A 21,159-nucleotide genomic window follows, 5' to 3' on the forward strand; every position below is an offset into this window, starting at 1 on the left:
TTGATGATGAAGAAGTGATCAAACTCATCCTGAAAAACATCAATCCCCGCATTGCAAGTCAGCTTCGACGTAGAGTTTCTTCTGTGGATGAATTGGTTCGTCTAGGACAACAATTATTAAAGGATAAAGACAGTCAACAACAATACGAACAACGTAAACGTTTCACCAGCAAGGTAGCTTCCAAACCAGACACCCAGAGCCAGCAAATCTCAGGTAAACCAGAACAAGATAGAACTCGACAATTGTTCTGTTGGAAATGCAAAGGGTCCCATTCACCAGCTACCTGTCAGCACCCTAATGCTCAAAGGAATAAGGACTTTTCGAAAGGTCCAAATGCTGTTGCTAGGGATGCAAATGTTCCTCAAAATCGTCCTACTGTAAGTACCTTAACACCAAAAAGAGATTTTAAAGACCGTAATACGGATAACCAAAAATTGTATAGAACCCCTGTATTGGCCACTGGTAATTCAAGTCCTCACCAACTAGTCGTTCCCTTAACTTTACGCCAGTGGAAAGGAACTGCTATTGTGGATACAGGATCTTCTTTTACTCTTCTTCCTCTGGATTTTTGAAATTTTTCCAAAGTTTTTCAGAAAGAATTGAACATTTGGAAAGAAGGACCATTGTACTTGGCAGATGGTGAAGCAAAGCAACCACTTGGGTGGACTGAGATAGAGTTCCAGCTGCACAGTCGTCACTGGGTGTTGCCTGCCGTAGTGTTGTCTGATAAAATGTTTGCCTTTTCTGCTGTTCTGGGACTTGATTTTCTGTTTCTGTCCGGGTTACAGATTGATTAAAACCAATAGGTATTGGTTCTTAATTCAGCAGTACAAGAGTCTACTGGTGTCACACCTGCTGAGCTTAATCTCAGTAGACCACCCAGAGGTCCCTTAGACCTTTTGTTACAACCACAAACCGTTCTTCCTGACTCACTAGCATATAGTACCCTTGCTCAACAACTTGAAAGAACTTGTCACAAAAAATTTGGCCAAAGCTCGCCTGAGACAACAAAGGAATTATGATAAGAAGAGACGCTAATCTTGAATTCAAAAACAATGATAGGGTTTGGCTACGTTCTCACCCCCTTTCTAGAGCAGAAAAGAAGTTCTCAGCCAAGCTTGCACCAAGGTGGCAAGGTCCTTATAGGATTATACGTCGGATGGGTCCTTTAAATTACCAGGTTGTAATGGAAGAAACAGGAGAGGATTTGCGTACTATACATGTATGTCAACTAAAACCATGTTATCCCACAGCAAAAGACCTGGAGGAGATTCAGCGCGTAAAATTGATGGATCTTTTCCAAGAAGATACCGATGAAGAGGAATTCCTTGGATTTTCTGACCTCACCAATAAGCCTGTCACCTAATTGTTTTGCTTTTGACAAGGGAAAGGGAGTGTGACGGACATGATGCACTGAGTCACATGATGTGTGGAGCACATGGTTTAAGAGAGTGGGAAGATGGCAGTTTAAAAATGCCATGTGGAAAGATGTGGGAAGTTAATCCCTGCATATCTCCTTTTAAAAACCTTTCATTGATTTTCATTTGATGGATGTTCAGAGAGACTACTTATGGTCCAAACAACCATGGAGGACAGATCATTTCTCTAACTGACTGACTGGACAAAACCAAACAAGTATTGTTTTTTTTACTATTCTTATGTTGGGTTTGCCGGTGGAGACTTTTGACCATGAGACTGTGTAAATGTTGTTTAAAGTGCTGAGAAAACTCTTTTTGGACTGCACAGTGGACTGGTTGCTCAGTGCTGGTCTGAATGGACTTAAAGGTCTAAGTGTATGTGCAAGCAATTATGCTGGGTTGAGAACTCGGTCATGAACTGTTCATGTGAACTTGTGAAACTGGTGGTTTGCACCCTAAATGAGTTGAAAAGAAAGGAACTGAATTTGAATTAATTTAATTTTTGAATGAACTGATTTGTTTTGTTGAAAGATTTTGTCATGTTAAAAGAGCCCCAGAATTGGGAAATGAGTATTTAATTTCTGGGATTTTTTGGGTTTCCGGTTTTGTTGTTTTTTGTGTTGGCATTTGTGAATCATTAATGCTTTCCCCTCACTGAATATTATCTTGCTCAAAAAACTAATAACAATTTATATGAATTGAGCCTATTGCTGTTTGTGTGTTAATTCTTCATCCACATATTAAGGGTTCCTACATTTTTATGTTTGAATCCATTGTATGGTTGACTGACTCAACGAAATGTAGTAGGTTTAAACACCTGCTTGGCACCCCAATCAATTAGGTCAATCTGTTACAACCTGAAGTGGAGTAGTTAACCTAAAAATGATAATTCTCTCATCATTTACTCACGCTTATGTTGCCTCAAACTCTATGACTTTCTTTCTTCAGCAGAACACAAAAAAATATTTTAATGGAAATGTGATGTCTGTTTTCCATTCAATTGAATGTGAATGGTGACCAAAATGGATATAATTTTGGCAGCAAGTTTCTTTTTAACTTCACTCTCCCAGAGTATAAAGTGCAGCATTAAAAATAGGCTGCTTGGCAATTCGTTTTTGATGTTTTCACACACACTCAACATCCGCCCATGCTTTATTCACCCGAGGAATTTTGCTGTTCAAAGATAAATGTGAAAGTGCCTTTAGATTTCTTTTTGAATTTTGTTGTCACCTTCCATTTTCATTATATGGAAAAGAGCACTCTAAACAATCTGTTAGCTAACTTCTTGTATTTTCCACAAAAAAGTAACATTATACTTATTTTGAGCAACATGATGTTAGAATTGTAATTTTTGGTAGCTTTTGGAGGTCTCACAGCTGCATTTTAAAACATATCTTACAGATGTCCACTGCTGTATCCCTCAAAACTTTGATGGCAAGATGGATGATGTACCGAGATGAATGTTTTCGAAATATTACTCGAGAAAACCCACTGACAGGTGAGTCATTCAGCATCCAGCCACAGGAAATGAAGGGAAAAGTAAAAGATAACAAGAAATCGCTAGACAAGTGTAGTTTTGTCAAGCAAAATAATTTAGACTGTACATTTTAAATGTGTATATGTGCTAAAAGTTAATCGGATGAACTTTTAAGAGTACTCTAGAACAGGGGTCAGCAACCTATTGTACACATGCCAGAACTGGCTCGCGGAGGGGTAATCACTGGCACACCTGCAACGGTGAGAGAGGAGTAGACAATTTTATTTATATAAATTCTGCACCTGCATTGCAATTTACATCTTGATGTAATCCTTCCTCATGATCATGCAGCGTGTTTTCATGAACTGAATGGGAGGCTAAAGACTGCTAAAGCGCGTACAAGTCATTACAAGCCGGCAGCGGTTCACTTTCGGTTAATCACGCAAGTAAACGCACCCGCTGTGCTTCGGTCAGGCTGCCTGGATGACAGACTACATTCTGTTTTTCATTTGTATCTTTTTGCCTTCAGAACAACACATGATTTAATAAAGAAACCACCACTATTAATCCTTGAGATTTCCAACCCAGCATACAGATACACCCTCCTTAAACTATGGTCACACTAAAAGAGAAAATATAAACCCACATCGTGTGGTTAAAAAATTTGAGTCTGTTCAAAATATAAATTAAACCTGGAAATAAAGTTTTAGGATTTTGCAGGTATGATTCACCGAAAAGGGCTTAATAGTTGATCGGCTTGTGATGCGCGAATGACATTGCATGCACAGCGCAAGTCTCGTCACACTTTAATACTGTTTAGCCTCATATTCAGCTGATGAAAACATGCTGCGTGATCATGAGGAGGGATTACAACAAGATGTAGCCATTGACAAGTAAAATAATAAATGACACTCCATGTCAAAGGCTGCCAACCCCTGCTCTAGAATATAGATAACTTATAAGATAATAAACAGCCTAAAACACAAAATTGGTAAAAAATAAAATAAAAAAAGACAAACAACATGGCCAAAATTAATTTCTTGGGGTCTTTAAAGTGAGGGTCTTTGTGTATGTGCAGCATGGGTCTTTCCAAAATCCTGTCAACAGCCATGATGAAACTAGGGGACTTCAGCATCTTTGAACTTGAATGGTTGCTTTCCAGGTGTTGTGTGCAATAGAACATTTGATAACTATGCCTGCTGGCCGGATGGGCTACCCAATACCACAGTGGGTGTGGCCTGCCCCTGGTACCTACCCTGGCACAGAGAAGGTAAGACTTACTGCAAATATAGCAGAGTAAATCTCATTATATCTGTCAAGATCTTAAAAGTACCATTATTTTTTTATTTGTGACATTATTTTCATGACAATTGAGCACATTACCCCTCAAATATTCTCATTACTGTAATGCAATACAAAATCTTGGAATAGTTAAGTTAAACAACTGAAAAATTGCTTTTATGAGTGTCGTTATTTTTTTCTTCCTGTGTTGCATTTCCCAGGAAGTGGGGAGAGGACATATTAAAATTACATTACTGCAATTCCTCCCAAAAAATTATTGTAATGCAAAAAACATATTATTTAAATTGTTAAGTACTTTCACTTTGCGGTTCAGGGCTTCTTAATATTACCCTGGCACTAATTAAAAGGAAAAAAGAAGAAAGAAAAAAAAATGAGACACCATTGCTGCTATGTTTTTTTTTTTTTTTATACAGCTGCTAAGGGAGTGACAGTACATTTGTAATCTTTCTCTCTTCCAACTGCTGTTATCCAATTCTTATAAATTTTGTCCTCTTTTGGAAAGTCATGGAAACACATCTGTGGCTATTTTCAGCAATAATATTTGCTATGATTTTTTTAATTTACCTCTTTATTTCAGTTGCAATGTTTATCCTTCTATTGTTTACTTCAGCATTCCAAAAAGGCTCCATAGTCCTAATTTTTTTTTTCTTTATGTAATTTCTTTGATTTTAGGGTGACAAGGACATGTTATTGATAGAGTTTGTGAGAGTCACATAAACTAGTACACATCAATAATGGTGTGAAAATTTCTTTTGTTTGTGTGGCTGCACTTTATATAATTAGGAATAATTATTTTAACTGTCACATCTTTACAGGATTTAGAATGGTTTTCTTATTATCTATTTGCCCCTTATTTAAAACATTGTTACTCTGTATGGAGTATTATCTTATGGTTGTATTGTGTTCTCTTATGTACATGTGTGTACTCTGGGTGATCACTCAATGTATTTGTGTCAGTCCGACATGGCCTGGTGTATGTGGAATGTGATGCCGATGGACAGTGGAGTAAGCAGAAGAACGTCAGTGAATGTGTATCACGAGACCCCACCCAAATTAACATGGTATGTGAGAGACCATTAAGATCTGTAACACTGCATCTCTTAGGCTTGATAAAAATTCTATTTTTTTCAGTACATTTTTAAGATTTTAAACATTCTATCAACATTTTTATTTTTGTTTGTTACGCTAAGCGCAGTGCTATACGCAACTACCATGTGCTGTGTCTTATTCCATTTTCATAAGAGCGGCACAATAATCCTAGGCACATTGAGAAAGTGGGAATAGGTGTGATTGCTTGTGCTATCTGTGGGCATATCCGTTCAAACGGTGGGTGTATTGAATGTATATGAAGTGCCACAAATCACAATTTGCTATTTTCCTGAAAAAATTTACACAGAAATTACACACTTCACCTTGAAATGTTAATAAATCACATTGTGTCATATTAAGCTAAATTATTAAATGCTGGCATTGAACTGTGCCATCATAAAGGTAATAGGGTTGACAGTTTTACAGTACAGCACGGAGACTGGTTGCAGGGAGGGACCTGCTAAATGGAGACACGGATTTGCCCTCAGGGAAACTGTACCTTTGAAAATATGTCACAAGGGGTTACCTGCCTCGGGAACTCACATGGGGGTAAAAAAGTGCACGTCTTCATCTCAGGGAGGGGAAAGGTGCTGTGCCCAAGCAGTACACATGGCCAGCTGCCCGTATACTTACATGTTCGTACCTGTCAACACACGGAATGAAACTGTCTCAACCCGGAGATTATAAAATCTCACAAAGGTATTGGTTGTTGCCTAGCCCGCTGCTCTACAGATGTCTGCTAGAGAGATGCCGTTGGCTAGTGCCCAGGAGGATGCCTCCTAGTGGAGTGTGCTTGAAGCATCAAAGGGGACGGCACTCCCTGGGCCTGGTATGCCAAAGCGATGGCATCCACAATCCAGTGGGCAATCCTCTGTTTGGTGACAGCATTCCCTTTCCGCTGCCCCCCAAAACAGACAAAGAGCTGCTCGGAGCATCTAAAGCTCTCCATGTGGTCCAAATAGATACGCAAAGCACACACCGGACAACGAAAAGGCTGGGTCTGCCTCCTCCCGGGGCAGTGCTTGCAGGCTCACCACCTGATTCCTAAAAGGGGTCGTGGGAACCATGGGCACATTGCCTGGTTGAGATCTCAAGACCATGTGAGAGTATGCAGGACTACACTCCAGACAGGTGTCGCTGACAGAGAACACCTGCAGGTCCATAACCCTCTTGATGGACATGCGCGCAGTGAGGAGGGCCATCTTTAATGAGAGAGCCTTTAACTCAACTGACTCTAGAGGCTCAAACGGGCCTCCCCGCATGCCCAGTAGGACCACTGCGAGATCCCACGAGGGAACGAGGTACAGCCTAGGAGGATTCAACCTTCTAGCGCTTCTAAGGAACTTGATTATCAATTCATGCTTCCCCAGGGACGTACCGTCCACCGTGTCGTGGAGTGCCGCTATAGCGGCCACATACAAATGGTAAAATGGTAAATGGTCTGCACTTATATAGCACTTTTTTTCTAACCTCAGAGGTTAGAAAAAAAAAAAGCCTGAACGACTTCAGGCAGATCAGCACCTACTGCATGAGTTAATTCGTAAGGCACGTGAGCACCAGGTCCCTATGCGCACACAACAGAACAGAATCAGCTAGTTGTTGAGAAAATTGAGGATGTAGACCTCCTCCCTTAACAGGGCAAGGGCTGCCTCTGTGACTTTCGCAAAGACGCAAGGTGAAAGGGACAGACCAAAGGGGAGGACCTTGTACTGATCCGCCCATCCCATGAAAGGGTCTGTGTCAGTAAAACTGAGACATGAAAGTACGTGTCCTTCAGGTCTACCGCCATGAACCAATTTTGATGCTGGACACATGACAGAATGCGTTTCTGAGTCAGCATCTTGAACGGGAGTCTGTGCAGGGCCCGGTTCAGCACTCGCAGGTCAAAGATTTGTCGCAATCCACCGCCTTTCTTTGGCACGAAGTAGAGGCTGTAGAATCCCTTCTTCATCTTGGCTGGAGTAACAGGCTGTATTTCCGCAGGCAGGGCAGTGTTGACATCAAAACAAAAGGGAACAAAGTATTCTCCTCTCTGCCCTCCACCGGGGGATGGTGTGGTCTTTGGGTTCCAGCAGGTCTCTTCATCCCTGGGTCGTCTGTCTCAGGTGCACTTGTAGGCCTTCCTGGGGCTCTTAGCACTGGACCGTTAGATGAGAGGCAACAGACGGGATGCCGGAACTTGAACTATGCCAGGCAGAATATGTTGGATGGCCTCCATCTGCTTCTTAACCGCTGAGAACTGCTGGGCAAAGTCCTCAACGATGTCGCCAAATAGGCCGGTCTGGGAGATGGGGGCGTCGAGAAAGCAGACCTTGTCGGTGTCCTTCATATCAACCAGGTTAAGTCATAGATGGCACTCCTGGACCACCAAGGTGGACATCGCCTGCCCGAGAGCCCACGCCATGACCTTCGTTGCCCATAGGGCAAGGCTGGTCGCTGAGCGCAGCTCCTGCATCACTCCCAGGTCAGGACTACCCTCGTGCAGCTCTTTCAATTGGTGTACTTGCAGGATGGTTATGGCATGCAGTGTGGAGGCAGCCTGTCCAGCGGCACTGTAAGCCTTGGCTGTCAGAGACGACGTAAACTTAGAGGCCTTGGATGGGAGTCTTGGGCGATTCCACCAGGTGGCGGCCTTTTTCAGGCACAAGTGCACTGCATCCGCCTTATCCACCTGAGGAATCTCCGTGTACCCCCTGGCTGTCCCACCGTCGAGGGTAGTGAGAGCGGAGGAACCCAGAATTCGGGTCTGGGCAGTAAAAGGTGCCCACCATGACTTTGTAAGTTCCTCATGCACCTCTGGGAAGAATGGATCCAGGGTGGGGCGCGGCTGTGAGCACAGGAACAAGTCATCAAGCCGCGAGGGGTCAGGGCAGGATGGAGGGTTCCAATCCAGCCTGACATTCACGGCAGCCCGGGCAAGCGTGGCCGTCAGCCCATGTTGGCCTCAGACTGGGCGACCACACTGAAGGTGGGGCCCTCCGCGTCCGACTATGCCAACCCGCTCTCCAATGCTTCGATCGAGAGCTCATTCTGCTCTCGAGCCCTTAACGAGACATTAAACTCGCCCTGGGGCGAGCTGCCTGTCAGAACTCTTATCCTGGTCACAACCAAAGAGGCCATCTTCGACTTCAATGCCATTACTACAGAGGTAATTCAAGAGTTCTCTGTCTCAGCTATAGACGCCATCCTTGAGTTTCCTGTCATGGCTAAGTAGGCCGTTCCACTGTTTCCAGTCATGGTCATAGAAGCCATCCTCAAGTTCCCAGAGTCCCCTGTCAAGGCCATCACCCCTCCAGAGTTCCCTGTCAAGGTCATTGCCCCTCCAGATTTTCCTGTCAAGGCCCTTTCAGGGCTCGTTCCCTTGTCAGTCTCGCCTGCCCTTGTTCCCCTGTCAGTCCCCTGGCCTCGCTTCCCTGCCAGTCCTACCAGACCTCACTTCCCTAACCATACGACCAGATTTGCTCCCCTGTCCATCTCACCTGGCCATGCACCCCAGTCTGTCAAAGCCATGGCCTGGCACAACCACAGCCAGTACACTTTGCTTGAGTTCCCAGTTGCTTTGTCCTCACCTGAGTCTCCAGGTCTGTCAGCACCAGGTCTCAAGATTCTATGGGGTCTCCAGTCCCTCCACTGGGTCCCCAATGGTCAAGTGGTCATCTGCCATCACCCTGGTCTTCTTGTCGTCTGCCACCTCTGCCCTGTTCTCCTGGTCACCTGCCAGCCCCTCTTTTGCCCCCATGGTCTCTGCCCACTCCTGATCCCCCATGATCTCCTGCTCAACCTACTGTCTACAGGTCCTGTGCCACCAGTGTCTCCTGGTCTCCTGCTCTGCTGGCACCCCATTGGTCTTCAAATTTTATACATCTAAGCTACATTGTCCATTAAAGATCTCTTTTTATTGACTCTTATGCTTTCCTGTTTCCCTTTTCCCTGTTACCTGTTATTACCTTGTTTGGGTGTGTCTATTTTGTAATTAGCCCCCATGAGCCCCTTTTTTTTCCCCTTGTTCATTGTCTGATCTTGTCCATTTTATAGCTGTATCGTTGGTCAGGTTGGTTTAAATTCTTGTTCTTTATTTTGACCTAGTTCACTTTTGTTTTTGGTCAGAAAAAAGTTTTTGCAAAGCCTGAATCATAATGGTTCTCAAAAGAATCCTTAGGGAAATGTGCCACACAAACATATAATCCCACACTGCCGCAGTATGAAAATACATTTAAGACCTTTATTTCTAAAGTTGGGGTCTTTTAGAAGGCTATGTAGAGATACAGTAGTTCTCTTACCAGGAACACCACTATGACTGGGAAACTTATTCGACATGTAAATATTGTTGGTTAAATCAAATTACAGTAACAATAGTACCACTTTTAGTGTTTGAGTACCTCAGCCTCCTGGGCTCATTCTCTATTAATTTACAACAATATTTATGTATGTTGCAGAGGTGGGGATATTGAAATGAATCTGCGCTGTGACTCCACAATGCAGCCGTTTTCAAAACCAGTTGTTTTTGCAGGGAGGAAACAATAAATACTCTTTATTGACTGGAGAGTTTCGAGTTAAGAAACTTACAATATGTTTTTATAATACAATGACCTCTTATATTAAGGAAAATTGTATTCCTCATGACATGAACCCTTTAAATTCACACACATGTTAATGAATGACACAAAAGGCATGCCTTTTTTGAGTAATCAGTCAAATGTATGTGTGTTTGTGTATTTGTACACACATGTGCATACAGCAACACTATGGAAGGATCCTCAGTCAATTCCGCACCATGTACACTGTTGGATATTCTCTGTCTCTTGGGGCGCTAGTGTTGGCGTTGGGGATCCTGGTGGCCTTTAGGTAACATTCAGCTCAAGTAGGAATCACATTCCTTCTGCTTACACTTTAAATGAGAACCGTGTTTTTGAATCTTGTCTGTGTCTTTGGTTAACTATTTGGGTTTTTCTGTGTGAACAGTATAATGCTTGTTGGCTTTTATTCATTGCACTCTGATTCTGTCAGGAAGCTGCACTGCATGAGAAACAACATCCACATGAACCTGTTTGCCTCCTTCATCCTGCGAGCCTCCTCTATTCTTATCAATGATGCCATGCTGGAGAAACCAGACACCTTTCATGTTGGTCAGGACATCACCACTGAACTGGAGGTGGAGTGGCTGGTTAAAAATGAGGTCCGAGCCTGCTATTCTTCTTAATAAGCTGATTATTAATCTATTTCAAATATAAATATAATATAATCCTTAATATTATTGTCTTACATTCCTGGTTATTTATAACTTTGTTTTATGGACAGCATTTGCCATGTTCTGTAAATTAGTACAGGAAATACCTTGACCCATCCCTCAATTGGTATATATGCCCAGAGATTTTGTCTACAGTACATACCACTGTATTACAATGGAAGTCTAGTAAGCAAGCAGGCCAACACAACACATATACATTTAAAAAAAAAAAAAAATTTTAAGTACGGTACCAGCCAATCTCACTTGACTGAATTTATTTACAGGTGAAACTCGAAAAATTAGAATATCGTGCAAAAGTTCATTAATTTCAGTAATTCAACTTAAAAGGTTTTATTTGATATAATTTTTATGATTATGGCTTACAGCTTATGAAAACCCCAAATTCAGAATCTCAGAAAATTAGAATATTACATGAAATCAATAAAATAAAAGGATTTTAAATACAGAAATGTCGGCCCTCTGAAAAGTATAATCATGCATATGTACTCAGTACTTGGTTTGGGCCCCTTTTGCATTAATTACTGCCTCAATGCGGCGTGGCATGGATGCTATCAGCCTGTGGCACTGCTGAGGTGTTATGGAAGACCAAGATGCTTCAATAGCGGCCTTCAGCTCTTCTGCATTGTTTGGTCTCATGTCTCTCATCTTTCTCTTGGCAATGCCCCATAGATTCTCTATGGGGTTCAGGACAGGCGAGTTTGCTGGCCAGTCAAGCACAGTAATACCATGGTCATTGAACCAGGTTTTGGTACTTTTGGCAGTGTGGGCAGGTGCCAAGTCCTGCTGGAAAATGAAGTCAGCATCTCCATAAAGCTTGTCTGCTGAAGGAAGCATGAAGTGCTCTAAAATGTCCCGGTAGACGGCTGCGTTGACTCTGGACTTAATAAAGCACAGTGGACCAACACCAGCCGATGACATGGCTCCCCAAACCAACACAGACTGTGGAAACTTCACACTGGACTTCAAGCATCTTGGATTGTGTGCCTCTCCATTCTTCCTCCAGACTCTAGGACCTTGGTTTCCAAATGAGATGCAAAATTTGCTCTCATCAGAAAAGAGGACTTTGGACCACTGCGCAAAAGACCAGTTCTTTTTTTCTTTAGCCCAGGTAAGACGTTTGACATTTGAAGCACATGTGCAGAACCCGTCTGTGTGTGGTGGCTCTTGATGCAGTAACTCCAGCCTCAGTCCACTCCTTGTGAAGCTCCCCCACACATTTGAATGGCCTTTTCCTGACAATCCTCTCCAGGCTACGGTCATCCCTGCTGCTTGTGCACCTTTTTCTTCCACACTTTTCCCTTCCACTTAACTTTCTATTAATGTGCTTTGATACAGCACTTTGAGAACATCCAACTTCTTTTGCAATTACCTTTTGAGGCTTTCCCTCCTTGTGGAGGGCGTCAATGATGGTTTTCTGCACAACTGTCAGGTCAGCAGTCTTCCCCATGATTGTGAATTCAACTGAACCAGACTGAGAGACCATTTAAAGGCTCAGGAACCCTTTGCACGTGTTTTGGATTAATTAGCTGATTAGAGTGTGATACTTTGAGCCTACAATACTGAACCTTTTCACAATATTCTAATTTTCTGAGATTCTGAATTTGGGGTTTTCATAAGCTGTAAGCCATAATCATCAAAAGTATATCAAATAAAGGCTTGAAATATCTTACTTTGCTTGTAATGAGTCTATATAATATATTAGTTTCACCATTTAAGTTGAATTACTGAAATTAATGAACTTTTGCATGATATTCAAATTTTTCGAGTTTCACCTGTAGTTTCTCATGATCTTAAAATCCTTATCTAAATTTGTATGCTTAAATGATTGAAATATGTTATCTAGAAAAATAAAAATTGTTTCTGTGAAAGAATTTCTTTACACAACTCAAATTTTTTAATTGTGATGCCAAGAACGCCAAATATTATGATTCCCAAGGAACCCCATTCCTAAAATATAAACTACATATGATTTTAAAACAAATTTATAAATACCAATTTATACTGTGTTAGAAAAATAGTAGGCTTGATATTATGAAGACAACATGGTGATTGCAAAATTAAAGTTTATATTGTCATTGTACGAAATCCCCAAAAATACAAATACATTTAATCTGGAATTTTTATTTACACAGTTGTTTATGAAAATTTTCAAGGACCGATTACGGTTCCCTGGTGATACCCGGACCCAAGTTTGAAAACCCCTGATCTATGCAAAGGGAGGCAACTATTTTGAAGAAGCAAAACTATAAGATACTTTTTAAACTTTTTAGGGTCTCTACATACTCCCAATACTGTATGTCAATTTGTAATGAAAAAAAAGTTTATTATTAGAAACCCCCGTATTAGAAACCCCATCTCAGCTGTGGTAACTATTTATAAAATAATTAAAGGTTAATAAAACATAAAACAAAATGTTGTAAATTTACAATAAATTATTTAATGCTAAATAAGGCAGAAACATATCATTACAGTCTGTGATGCCTCAACTTCCTTTTTCGATTGGAAATACATCAAAACAGAAAAGAAAATTGTAGGGTCTTTAACAAAAATACTAGCTTTTTTCTTTTTATCTCTCCAGCCTGCTTGCCTGACAAGCTCCCATTATAAGTGGACGAAAGTAAATGCATTTTATGAGGGATTATTAAAAACGGTTAATAGTAATAGGACAGTATTTCACAGATGCCGTTGATAGACATTAAATTGTGTATACTGTAAGCAGCATTTTGGTTTGTATCAGGCTAACTGAATAGAAATGGCAGGTAAAAATGTAGTCAAAGTGATCCAATAACACACAAATGTGTGTTTCAGACGGCTGTCGGCTGCAGAGTTGCTGTGGTGATGATGCAATACAGTATTCTAGCTAACAGCTATTGGCTGCTGGTGGAGGGAATTTATCTGCACAGCCTGCTGGTGGTCACAGTGCTGACAGAGAGGAATTACTTCAGCATCTACCTGTGCATTGGCTGGGGTGAGTGACACAGATTTATACCTTGACCTCATTAACATGGTTAAAGAGCTTCCTCATCGCTTGTCCAAACAGAGCGTCACAGATGGTTTACGCTCTGTATCTCTCTTTCCACAGGTGCTCCTTTGATATTCGTGTTCCCGTGGGTGATTGTGAAGTACTTGTATGAGAATGAAGAGTAAGTTATAGAGCCTAGTACCAGCCAAAACACTGTTTTCACATGTGGGCATGTCCTGGGAAATCTACATTTAAACTGTAGTTTTTAAGCTACATTGTTGTCATAATTTAAAGAAGTTTAACTGCATTCAAACTACCCTATAATTTTGTAGTTCTATAATCCAGAGGAGAATTGACATTTTCAAAGCAAAGATTCTGTTGGGAATTAACAGTTGGTTTTTAGAATAGGTTTTTATTCTATTTTCATTTCTCAGTATCATATCAATCATTTTCAAAGGACAAGTAAACCTGTAGGTTATCATAACTGTAACCGGCGGGAAAACACAGAGACCCATTTTTAAATAAGCGACTGATTGACTCCCATTATAAAATTGCAGATTTCAAAATATTATTACAATAATTGAAACAAAATAAATAAATAAATATTCAGATATTCTTGTTTTTTAATCCCTTTCCCCTTCTGTCATTCACTCGACGTTGTGTCAATGTAGTGACACTAGGTGTATCTCTTGGGAGCCCCAAAACACCTCAGATCTTTGAGAAAATGCCAATGAAAATCGGCGAGTGGAATTTGCATGCCAATCCCCCAGACATACGGGTATAAAAGGGAGCTGGAATGCATGATTCATTCAGATTTTTTCTTCGGAGCAGAGCGGTTGTGTGTTAGCAAGCTGAATCCCACTGCTGTTCCAATTCACCTCTACAGAAGCTTTTGCTGTTGGATTTTGCTTTCTCTCCATCCGAACACCGAGTATGCAGTGTATTTCTGATCTAAATATAGTATATTTCCTCTATTAGAACAAACACATTGACGTGAACGTCTTTTTAAAGATGCGTCCCCTTCGTTGACACAAGCCCAAGCGGCTCCACCCCAGTCCATGCCGAGCTCTCGGCCTTGGTGTAGAGCTCCCCGAAAGAGATTGACGGCCCCGCCTCTCAACCTGCCGCTAAGACCCCCAAGAGGGCTCCTAAGCACCCGTGAGACAAGCGACACAAGGAAGGAGATGTCTGCTGGAACTCAGGAGCTGGTGAACAGTCCACTCCGTCCCTCATTGGAGGGTTGGGAGGAGAATCTTTTGTTCCCCTTTTCTTTTATGTTCGCTGCACCCCGGACTGGCTGCGGTACCCACATTGTCAAAAAATTGCAGTTTCCTCTCTCCTTGGGTCACATCGCAGGTGCCCACAGCCGCCGGGCACCTCAGAGCATCTCTTTTCTTGGCATGGAGTTAAATTCAGTCTTAATGTCAGCACGCACCTTCTTTGCTGAACTGCCTGAACTTATACAGGTGGGGAACGAAGGTTACACTGAAATATTTTCAGAGGCTTCTGGGGCATATGGCATCCTCAGCGGTGGTCACGCCACTCGTGTTGATGCATAGGAGACTGCTACAGCACTGGCTTCAGACTCGAGTCCCTAGATGGGCATGGCGGCACAACACACATCACGTGGCTATCACGTCGGCCTGCTGCCACTTCTTCAACCCTTGGACAGACCTTGCGTTTATGCGGGTTGGAGTCCCCCTACAGCAAGTGTTCAGGCATGTTGCGGTTAAGATAGATGCCTCCAAGTCAGGCTGGGGCACTGTGTGCAACTGGCACGCAGCCGCCAGCTCCTGGACAGAACCATGCCTACATTGGAACATAAACTGCTTCGAAATGCTGGCAGTACAGATTACCCTATGGAGGCTATTGCTGTTGATTCAGGGCAAGCACGTGTTGGTCCGGATGGACAATACGGCGATAGTTGTATATATAAACTGCCAAGGTGGCTTACACTCTCATCGCATGTCGCAACTCGCCCGTCATCTCCTCCTCTGGAGTCAGCGGCAACGAAGGCCTCTGTGGGCCACTCACATCCCCGGCAAACTCAATGCCACTGCATACGCACTGTCGTGGCAGGTGACACTCAGTGGAGAGTGGGGACTCCACCCTCAAGTGGTCCAGCTGATTTGGAGTCGATTTGGCAAAGCACAGGTAGATCTGTTTGCTTCCTGGAAATCCTCCCACTGCAACAAGTGTCTCTGGTATGCCCTGACGGGAGCACCCCTCGTGACAGACATGGTGGCACACAGTTGGCCCCGGGGGCTGCACAAATACGCGTTTCCCCCAGTGAGCCTACTTGCATAGACCCTGTGCAAGGTCAAGGAGGACGTGGAACAAGTCACATTTGTGGCGCCGAATTGGCCCTCACAGACTTGGTTCTCGGAAATCACGCTCCTCACCTACCTGGAAAATTCCCCTGAGGAAAGACCTTTTTTCTCAGAGACGAGGTAAAATCTGGCACCCATGCCCAGACCTCTGGAACCTCCACGTCTGGTCCCTGGTTGGGTGGTAAACAGTGGTAAACATGATCGCTCAGGCCAGGGCTCATTGCACAAGGCAGCTGTACATCCTGAAGTGGCGTGTGTTTGCGAACTGGCATTCTTCCTGTAGCGAAGACTCCTAGAGATGCACAGTCGGGTCAGTGCTTTCCTTCCTGTAGGAGAGTCTGGAGTGGAGGCTGTCCCCCTCCATCCTGAAGGTGTACATAGCTGCTATAGCAGCGCACCACAATGCAGTTGAAGGTAAGTCTCTTGGTAAGCACGACTTGATCATCAGGTTCCTGTGAGGCTAAACCCTCCTGGGCCGCACCTCTTTCCCCCCTGCTGGGCCCTAGAGTCAGTTGCGTTAAAGGCTGTGTCATTAACGACCGCCCTCCTGACCACGCTCACTTCCATCAAGAGGGTTGGGGACCTGCAAGCGTTCTCTGTCAGCGAAACGTGCCTGGAGCTCTTTGTCTGCTTTGGTGGACAGCAGAAAGGGAATACTGTCGCCAAACAGAGGCTTGCCAACTGGATCGTGGACGCCATCATATTGGCCTACCAGACCCAGGCCGTGCCCGCCCTCTTGGGTGTTCGAGCACACTCTAGCAGACATCTGCAGAGCAGCTGGCTGGGCAACACCCAAAACATTTGCGAGATTTTACAATCTCTGGGATGATCCGGTTTCGTCCCGTGTTCTTTCAGGTACAAACAGGTAAGTTTCATAATGCGGGGCAGCTGGCCAGTCTACTGCTTGCATATAGCACCTTTCCCCTCCAGGAAGTGAAGTTGTGCACTCTTTTCTCTCCCTTCGGTAGACACGCGTCTCCGGTCGCTGTGTTTTTAGAGCTCCTCCCCTTAGGGGCTGGACCTACCGCCGTGCCTCTTCCATGTGTGGCCATGAGCATATGTGAAGTATTTGCCACATGTTAACCCCCCTTTCAGGGCAGGGTGTGGTCTCCATGGGGTCTTTTCCCCCTGAAAGAATAGGAAAGGAAAAGAACACCTTCCCCGCCACATTTAATGAGCGTTAAAAGGCCCCAGCCAAATCTAATACTCTGTGGAGAGAAAATATTACAGAGAAAAGGCCACGGCTGACGCCGTGTTTTGGGGCTCCCGAGAGTGAAACCTAGTGTCACTACATTGACACAACATCTCGTTCCCTCCATCCCTCCTTCGGTAAAATTATGTGTCACACTTATTCTGTATTTTCCCACTGGTTACAATTGTGACCAAGAATAAATCTCGTACTTTCACTGACTTTAAAATAAATAAATAGAAAAGGCATACAATGTTTTTCATTGGGCTATCCAATGAGTAAAATACATGTGCCCACTCATCTGAGAAAAATGTGGAATTAAATGGGTATATTCACTCTCCATCACTGCATTTGGGCTAAGTGTGTTTGTGTCACACAGTCAGAGGGACTGATGAAACCCAGCACTAGTAAAATAGTCAGTGTGTTTTTTGCAGTTAGCAGAGAGAAGTACTCTGTAAATGTAGCATTTGCTTTATAACAAATCAAAAATATAAATGGTGATCACAAGCTACACTTAGCCTAGATATTCTGCCAAAGATTCTGATGCTACCCAGATATTTGGCTTCTCTGTGATGACGAGAGCAATGAGCAGTTTTATGTTCCACATCCACTCCAATCCTTGGATGTATATTCAGCAGCCTCTGCACTGCATTGTCCTAAAAGTTACACTAAACATTGTAAAATCTCATAATAAATTATTTTCTCAGCCACTTTTATTGTTGAAGGAACTTTCAAGATGTAAATTTCTTTTAACGACTGAACATAAGGCCATGCTGTGATTAAATATTATTAGTGCTGTGAATCGATTAAACATTTTTAACTAATTATCTGCAGTTTTCTGTGAATTGTCATGATTAATCATGGTAAATTATACAACAAAAATAAAAAATATATAATCATAAATATATTTATTTTATATTTTGTCTCAAAAAACTTGGTTAGTCATCACTTATTTTAATTATTTAAATATGTACATGCCGAGTTAATTTGACACATTTTTATAAATCTTTGATACAAGTATATACCATGTCATTTATATGCCATAAACTCTGTGGACATGCTGTAATTAAAAGTTGGGCAAAATCATCTGTTGTTTAACACTGTACTTTTTAATAATAGGATCGAATGGGGTGATTCAATCATATCAAACTTTTTTGGCCATATAAATTTAAGTGTGCATTGCAGATGCATTATTAGAAGGTTCATTTCCTGAAGTTAAAAATCTCAAAACTATTATTTTCTCTGGCTGGTGTTCAACCTCTACGAGCATACCTGGCTTTAGCTTGCTGAACAGCCAGGTCCTTCATACATGCTTGGTCATTCTCGCGGCTTCCCTTTTGACAGTTCAGATAAAAGTGAGTGAGCCTTTTCTGGCAATGTGAAGGGAAATGGTAGCTTGTCCGTATTTCTCCCACGCATGGCTCATGACTTGGTGAAGTCTCCATTCTCCATACAGTAAATCTGCTCCTGTGTTTATTATGCCCAGGACATGATTTGCGGAGTGTGCACTGCTCCACACAATCAGTTTCTGTGCTAGGGTGTGCAATCGAGTCAAGCGTTTATCTCCTTGAAATTTATATGCTAATTTTAGCCACAGGAAGTGGGGAAATTATTCTAAAGTTTCAGGAAGTGAAAAAGAGGATACTGCATTATTTGCAGAATGTTTTTAACACATTAAACAGTGAACTATTAATTGCAGAAATGATCACGTGAAGTTTCCCAGCCCTACATACTTTATTAATCAATTTCAGCCACAGTTTAGCAGTACATACCTGCAGTGTAGAATTCCAGTAAAATACAAAGTAATACACTGCAGGAAGACTTGCAGACGTGAGTGAAATTTAAGATGACATTTATTTGATGAATATAAAACAGAAAAGTAATGTCTCTCTTTGGCGTAGGCCCCGTCTGGCGGTCCGAAGTAGTTGTACTCAGAACCGTCATATACTGCACGGAGGCAGAGGCAAGGAGGCAAGGGTGAGGAGCCTACCCCCGTGCAGGTCGGGACTCAACTTGTGGTGGTGGGGTGGTGGAGGTTGCCGTGTTAGCACACTGAAACAGCAATGTGATAGATTGTGAGCAGACTTATAAAGCAACGGCTTACTTGTGATTGGCTGGGAATTACCCAGCTAATGGTGCGATGATATAGAGCTGCTAGTCTTCCTGCTAGAACTACACTGCGCTTACATTTCTTAGCACTTTCTTGATAAATCCTATGACATGGGGGATTTAGTTTCTGATTTAATTTATTACTGTGTGCATGCTGTTCTCTTGAAAAGGATAGGGTAACCTTTATTTAACTATGTGGTAGGTGAAATTACAGTATTGCAGAAGACAAACAGTTAAAACTAGAGCAATATATAATGTAAAATGTACTCTACATGTACATTGAAATTGTTTTGGAGGGAGCATTACTTAAAAAAACCCTAGTAAAATCAGAAATTGCTAGTAAATTTAACAGACCATAAGTAAAGGCTACACACAATTCTTGGTCTCTTCAATTAGAAATTCTCAAGTAAAGTGTATTTTGCAATTCTCTTTTTCCAAGTAATTTTTACTCACTCTTTATTTATTCATTTTACTCAAGCAATGCAGCACTGAATTATACCATGCTTTTAAATGTATACTTGGTTAAAGGTTTTTATGGTATTTAGTCATGTACCATGACACGGAAGCCTTGTAAAATGACACTTAATGCATGCTATGTAGTCTATTAGACAACATTACTTTGCTTAAATTGTGATAGAATCAAGATCCAGAGCCTTGCAAGCAGACCTGAGCACTTGATAACAATCAACAGTTCATTTTTGTGATCATGAGCAGGTATGGAAGTAGGAAATGAACTTCAGACTCACAAAACAAGAAGTTACCAAGAAGTTAGTCTTAAAGGGTGATTTTCATTAAAAAGGGGTACAATTGTTTCAACCAAACACCCATTGTTGCCCCAGATTTAAAAAAAAAATAATAATGTAATAAGTACAATACAGTTTAGTCATGACAACTCTCAGAATAAGATTTATATTATTATAATGGATTTAACAAATTAGTAGGTTTAGTCTTGATGGAATAGATCTGCTTATGCTTCAGCAAAACAAGTATGAACATACACGTACAGATAGAACATACACAGACATGCTGTTATGAGTTTGTAAAACATGTTGCTGCTGCACAATTAGACATACATACAATCAGGGTTGGGGAGTAACGGAATACATGTGAAAGGATTATGTATTTAAAATACAAAATATAGTAACTATTAAACTACAGTTACAATTTAAATAATTGGTAATTAGAATACGGTTACATTTTAAAAAGTATTTTGATTACTGAAGAGATTACTTTGCATTGTATTTTCATTTGTTTAATTTAATATTTAGTCCTTTCAGAGGGAAAACATTTATACATATAAATGATGCGATCCAAAGTGCATTTGAACAGCGGTGAAACACTTTCTTATGATGTGTTACGTTCATACGAGCAGACAGAGAAGTTTGAAGTAGGTTTGGAGCAGAAGAAATAGAAATATACCTTGTGTAAATTGTCAGCTTTACGCTAAGCTAAAATGCTATTTCTAGCCATTTTACATGCACAAGTTACCAGACACGAACATATTTTTTTTATCAAGAAAATTCGCGTTAGATCTTAATTTCTTTTTTTCTAGTAAGACCTTTGATATTAGGGCAATAATTGCATTCTTGATCATTTTTTAATTGTTTTCCTGTAAAAAAAAATATCTAAAAATACTTAAAACAAGATCAATTTGATTGATCTTGTTTTAGTAACAACACAAAAGATATTTAGGTTTTTCAAAGAATATATTTTTAACCTGTGTATTTTGTCTTACTGTACTGGCAGAGTTTTTATTTTCAAAACAAGTGAAAAATCTACCAGTGCTGAAGAAGTAATCCAAAGTATTTAGAATACATAGAATACATTTCAAAAGTAACCCTCCCAACCCTGCATACAATCCCTGTGAAGCAGATGTTGACCTGTGGTGCTGAGAAGGAGGAGGGTTTCATTGAGAACTGTCATAGCATTCAACATTGAACCTGGCTATATATATATATATTGGGAAACGCAGTCTAGGTTGATACTCTTCCACACTCATCACTTGTCCATCTAGCTGTGTTAAACAGCCCTGAGC

General features: G+C 41.6%; 1 protein-coding gene across 2 annotated transcripts in view; it reads left to right on the forward strand.

The window, feature by feature from the left end:
• Positions 1–21,159, forward strand: part of gcgra (glucagon receptor a) — a 142,606-nt gene that overhangs the window by 106,435 nt on the left and 15,012 nt on the right. For both annotated transcript variants that reach the window (XM_052139861.1, XM_052139862.1), the window contains 7 exons: positions 2,820–2,916; positions 4,058–4,165; positions 5,155–5,258; positions 10,025–10,131; positions 10,294–10,462; positions 13,343–13,502; positions 13,617–13,677. In XM_052139861.1, the coding sequence (XP_051995821.1) occupies positions 2,820–2,916; positions 4,058–4,165; positions 5,155–5,258; positions 10,025–10,131; positions 10,294–10,462; positions 13,343–13,502; positions 13,617–13,677 (806 nt within the window). The remainder of the gene's footprint in view (positions 1–2,819; positions 2,917–4,057; positions 4,166–5,154; positions 5,259–10,024; positions 10,132–10,293; positions 10,463–13,342; positions 13,503–13,616; positions 13,678–21,159) is intronic.

Source organism: Xyrauchen texanus, chromosome 12 (genome assembly GCF_025860055.1).
Source record: "Xyrauchen texanus isolate HMW12.3.18 chromosome 12, RBS_HiC_50CHRs, whole genome shotgun sequence".
NCBI lineage: Eukaryota > Metazoa > Chordata > Actinopteri > Cypriniformes > Catostomidae > Xyrauchen > Xyrauchen texanus.